The sequence below is a fragment of the Myotis daubentonii genome, chromosome 9, assembly GCF_963259705.1.
Source record: "Myotis daubentonii chromosome 9, mMyoDau2.1, whole genome shotgun sequence".
NCBI lineage: Eukaryota > Metazoa > Chordata > Mammalia > Chiroptera > Vespertilionidae > Myotis > Myotis daubentonii.
Window position 1 is genome coordinate 67,329,795 of NC_081848.1, and position 5,111 is coordinate 67,334,905.

General features: G+C 54.6%; 1 protein-coding gene across 1 annotated transcript; it reads left to right on the top strand.

Moving 5' to 3' along the window:
* Window positions 1-345: 345 nt before the first annotated feature.
* Window positions 346-4,286, top strand: APLNR (apelin receptor). Its single transcript, XM_059709342.1, has one exon. The coding sequence runs from the start codon at window positions 848-850 to the stop codon at window positions 2,000-2,002; it is 1,155 nt and encodes a 384-aa protein (XP_059565325.1). The 5' UTR covers window positions 346-847; the 3' UTR covers window positions 2,003-4,286.
* The last annotated feature ends 825 nt before the right edge of the window (window positions 4,287-5,111 follow it).

Below are 5,111 nucleotides of genomic sequence, written 5' to 3' on the forward strand. Positions count from 1 at the left end.
TATCTGCTGACAGCTTATGAATTACCGAGAAATCTCCCTGTACCTGCGTCTATAAAATATAAGTTCCCAGAGAGAGGGTTAAAGTGGAAGGGTAAAGGAGAGTGAAGTGAGCGAGAAAAGTACAGGACAGTCTGGTCTGGGCGGGCAGGAGTGGAGGAAGGGTGGGACAGACCCAAAAGGCTTGCCAGATGCTCAAAATCTCACACCCTCCTTGTCCCCAACCCACCCTGGCTCCAGCTAGGGCTAGATTTCAATCTGCATAATTTGCCCCATTTAGAGAAGATGGGAGGGGGTGAGAACAGGAGGGTGGTGAGGACTGGGGGGTGTGTGGGGGGGGGGGGAGGTGGCGCTCCAAAGACCAGAGGAAACCCGAGGGATGGAGGCGGGACCAGGAGGAGAGTGGGCTGCAAGCCACAGATAACATTCTGCCCAGCACAGCAGGGGTCAATTTGGTTCACTTGCCCAGTGACAAGAAGGAAAAAAAAAAAGTGGGCTGTAACCTAAGGATCTTAAGACTCACAAGTAAGGGGTTGGTTTGGAGGTGGGAGGAGGGAGTGAGGAGTCGAGGAGGAGACTGGACTCGGGAGGGTGCAGGAAACTCTTTGGGGCTGGGGCCAGGCAGGAGAGGGTGGGGAAGTCTGTGGGCGCAGTCATCCTCCAGGGTCCGGTCCAGAGGCAGCTTCTCCCGCTGTGGGGACGGGCTCTGGACACCTTTGGCTCTTCTTGCCTGTTTTCCAAGGCGCAAGCCAGAAGCACGGGCGCTAGCTTGCTGAGCTGGTGACACAGGACACAGCCACAGAGCTGGTTCCCCCGGGGACCCCTGCCTGTCTGCTCTCTGGCCGGCAGCATGGAGGAAAGTAGCGAATTTGACAATGACTATGGGGCAGACAACCTGTCTGGGTGTGAGTACACGGACTGGAAGTCCTCGGGGGACCTCATCCCGGCCATCTACCTGCTGGTCTTCCTCCTGGGCACCACGGGCAACGGCCTGGTGCTCTGGACCGTGTTCCGGAGCAGCCGGGAGAAGAGGCGCTCGGCTGACATCTTCATCTCCAGCCTGGCCGTGGCCGACCTGACGTTCGTGGTGACCCTGCCGCTGTGGGCCACCTACACCTACCGGGACTACGACTGGCCCTTCGGCACCTTTGCCTGTAAGCTCAGCAGCTATGTCATCTTCGTCAACATGTACGCCAGCGTCTTCTGCCTCACCGGCCTCAGCTTCGACCGCTACCTGGCCATCGTGAGGCCGGTGGCCAACGCCCGGCTGCGGCTGCGGGTCAGCGGGGCCGCGGCCACGGCGGCGCTCTGGGTGCTGGCCGCGCTCCTGGCCATGCCGGCCATGGTGTTGCGTGCCACGGCCGAGGTGCCTTCCGGCCTGGACAATGTCACGAAGGTGCAGTGCTACATGGACTACTCCATGGTGGCCACCCTCAGCTCCGAGTGGGCCTGGGAGCTGGGCCTGGGGGTCACGTCCACGGCGCTGGGCTTCGTGGTGCCCTTCACCATCATGCTGACCTGCTACTTCTTCATCGCGCAGACCATCGCGGGCCACTTCCGCAAGGAGCGCATCGAGGGCCTGCGCAAGCGGCGCCGGCTGCTGAGCATCATCGTGGTGCTGGTGGTGACCTTCGCGCTCTGCTGGATGCCCTACCACCTGGTGAAGACGCTCTACACGCTGGGCAACCTGCTGCACTGGCCCTGCAGCTTCGACCTCTTCCTCATGAACGTCTTCCCCTACTGCACCTGCATCAGCTACGTCAACAGCTGCCTCAACCCCTTCCTCTACGCCTTCTTCGACCCCCGCTTCCGCCAGGCCTGCACCTCCATGCTCTGCTGCGGCCACAGCAGGTGTGGGGGCGCCTCCCACAGCAGCAGTGGGGAGAAGTCGGCCAGCTACTCCTCCGGGCACAGCCAGGGGCTTGGCCCCAACACCGGGAAGGGCGGAGAGCAGACCCAGGAGAAATCCATCCCCTACAGCCAAGAGACCCTTGTGGTTGACTAGGGCTGGGACCCCAGAGAAGCCTGGTGCCCTCTGCACGCCCCAGCCTCTCGCCCTTGCTCTCTGAAAGTCAGGTAGCTCGAGGGCACTTTTGCTCTTGCACTGGACGCCATCCTGGCTCCCTGCCTCCCGCCTTCCTCTTGCACTCCTTTCTCCTTTAGTTTTTGGTCAGAGGTTGCGGTGTGATGGAAGGAGACTGAGCCCTGCAGATCTGAGCTTGGTCACTCAACATCTGTGAGACTGACTTTGCACAAGTCTCTTAACTTCTCCGAGCCTCAGTTTCTCCATTTGTGTATGTATAATGGGGGAAGTCATACGGGCACTGAAATGATGGGTGTGTCTGGCTCAGTAAAAGTTGGTGTCTTCGCCCCCCCCCCCATCTTTCATTCTGGGATCTCAGCTCTTCTTTCTCCTTCCTTTCCGTTTAGTTTTCTCTACCCTCTCCCTCCCTTTGTTTTCCCCTCTATCTCTGTATAGTTTTTTACCCTCTGAATCCTTAGCTCTGGCTCCCGCCCCTCTCCCATAGCTCATTCCTCCCCTCAATCCATTCTTCTTCCTCTTTTTACCTCCTTGTTGTGAGGGGCTCCTAAGGGTTAAGAATCCTGAAGCTTGTAAACACTCTTTATCCTGTTCTCTGAGAAAGCCAAGGGAATGGGCTGGGGCGGGGGTGGGCTGGGTGTCAGGGACAAGTTAGCACTAGCACTCCAGTCTGCAGGAGCTCAAAACCTTTCCCCCAAATCGGATCAGAGTGCTGTGATTTTAGGCACCTCTGGGGGCTCCCTTCCTGCAGCCCATCCGTGATGCCAACCAGACGAGCTTTCTGCAGTTTTCCTGGGACGCTGTCATTCATCCTCTCATCTCTGCAGGAACTGAAGGGCAGTGGGTTCACAAGCCACGGGCTCCTTGGATTCCTCCTGTGAATGGGGGGGTGGGGTGGGAAGGGACAGGGAGAAAAAGGAGAGTCAGCATTTGGTCTGTATGTGACTTGGCTTCTCTCCCACAATCTTGTCCCTCCAACCTCCTTCAGAGCTGAGCTTACCCCACCCCACCCATCACCCCAGGATGCGTTTCTTGGGCACTGGTGCTACTCCATGCCAAGAGTCAACTTTGGATGTGGTGGAGATGCTTGCCTTGTGTGTGTATATGTATATATATGTAAGCCTGGGTGAACATAGCATGACAGCAGTGTGCCTGTATCACTTGTCACTTGGATGAACCCCCCGTCTCTATTCTTCACACAGTATGTTTGAGAGAAGAAGGGGCATATTGAGGCAATATAGAATAAAAGGGAGCCCACCCCCACTGGATTTGGGGGCTCTGACGGCTGGTCCGTGCTTTAAGAGAGAAGCCTGTGTTTGTGTTTGCTCTTGGCTTCCTGTGGGGACATCTCTCCCCAGAGCTGCTGACACTGAAGCTTGGGGACGAACTATGGTCCCATGTGCTGGGTCCCCAGACCTTCCCTAGTTCCATGAAGGAACCAGGAGGCTGGTGGAAAGCTTCCCTGGGCCCCGTTCTCACACCTTCTCACCTTGCTTTGAGTTTATGGGCGTTTCTTTCAACACCCTCCCTTTTTACTGGGTCTGTGACCCTCTTCCTAAAGGGGAACATCTGCTTGCCATGGGGTGAAGAGCCCTATGAGTTTTTCTCACTCCTCCATCAGGATTGGACCCCTTGGCTTCTCTCGCTTGGTTGGGGGCTGAGAGCAGTGCCTGGAGCAGCCGTGCAGGGCTGACAGCATGAGTCCACACATCCAGAGAGACCTTGAGGGCGGCATTGATGGTCCGGCCTTTGTGAGCTGGGGGCAGGGTGTGTATGTTCCAGGTTTTGTCTTTGGAGGATTCTAGACGTGAAGGACAAGACATCAGCCATGGAGGCAGGAAGAGCCCAGCTTGGTGTAAATGGACATCTTGGTCATTGCTGGGATGAGGTCAGCTCTGGGAGTGGAAGGAGGAGGAGAAGGAGAATGGAGAGACTCAGCTTAGTAATCTCCCCATCACAAGCCAGCATCTTCCACAGACTTACTTTCTCAGCCCAGGACTGTCCTCAAAGCATCCAGCCAAGGGTGAAAGAAGCTTCTAGAAGGGAAGAAGGTGTGCCCCTCAGAGATCCTCCTGGGGACTTGCAGAGACCTCCCACCTGGAACTCATCAGTGGTCCTGGATAGAGGGTGGAAGAGGCTGCCTGCAGTGTCCCTCCCTTGTCCCCAATCTGCCCCTTCTTGGAATGTCTATGCTATTTTCTGACCCTGTTGGTCACTGCGGTTCATCAAATAAATCTGTTTTGTGTAACTATTGTGTTCAAAGACCCTTCTCACACAAGTGTCTTAGGATGCCAAAAAGACCCCCAATTTACAGATGTTACAGTGGGAGGTGGTGTGAACCCAGCTGAGAGAGAATAAGAAGGGAAGTGGAAGCTAAAAGGACTAAAGTGGGAAACTGGAAAGGACATGGGGAAGCTGCAAGAAGATGGAGGAAATAGACTCCAGGGAAGCAAAGCTTTCAGGATGAGATCAGGGGGAAGGCAAAGGAAATAAAGGGATGGGGAGCAGCTAAGTTTTTGTGTTTGGAAAAGCCTAGAACAAATGGGCACACATTTTGGAGTCTTGAAGCACAGATCTGAGGGAAAATATTAACATTTCTTCCTGTGAAGGTAGACTTACTATTTATTCACTAGAGGCCCACCCCCGATCAGGGCTGTGTGGGGGGAAGGACCGCAGGCGGTTGGTGGGTCAACCTCACCCCCTGGTGGAACTTCCAGTCGAACTCCCGGTAGAGGGGCAATTTGCATATTAGCCTTTTATTATATAGGATTAATTTATCCCTTTATTCATTTATCATCCCCTATTGACTCATTCATTCATTATCACATGAGCATCCATTCAGTTACACCAGAAGTTCCAATGCTTGTTCTCCAATCAGAGTCACTCTGGATGGTTTTGTAAACACTCATGCTTTTTGTCACTCAGACCAATGAATTCAAATCTCCTAGACTTACCCCACAGTTTATAATTACTAAAAATTCCTCAAATGATTTTGGGGGAGGACATGTTTGGATATGTTTCCATCTACATAGATTCTGTCCAAATTAACATGGGCACAAAAAGACTAGAGAGT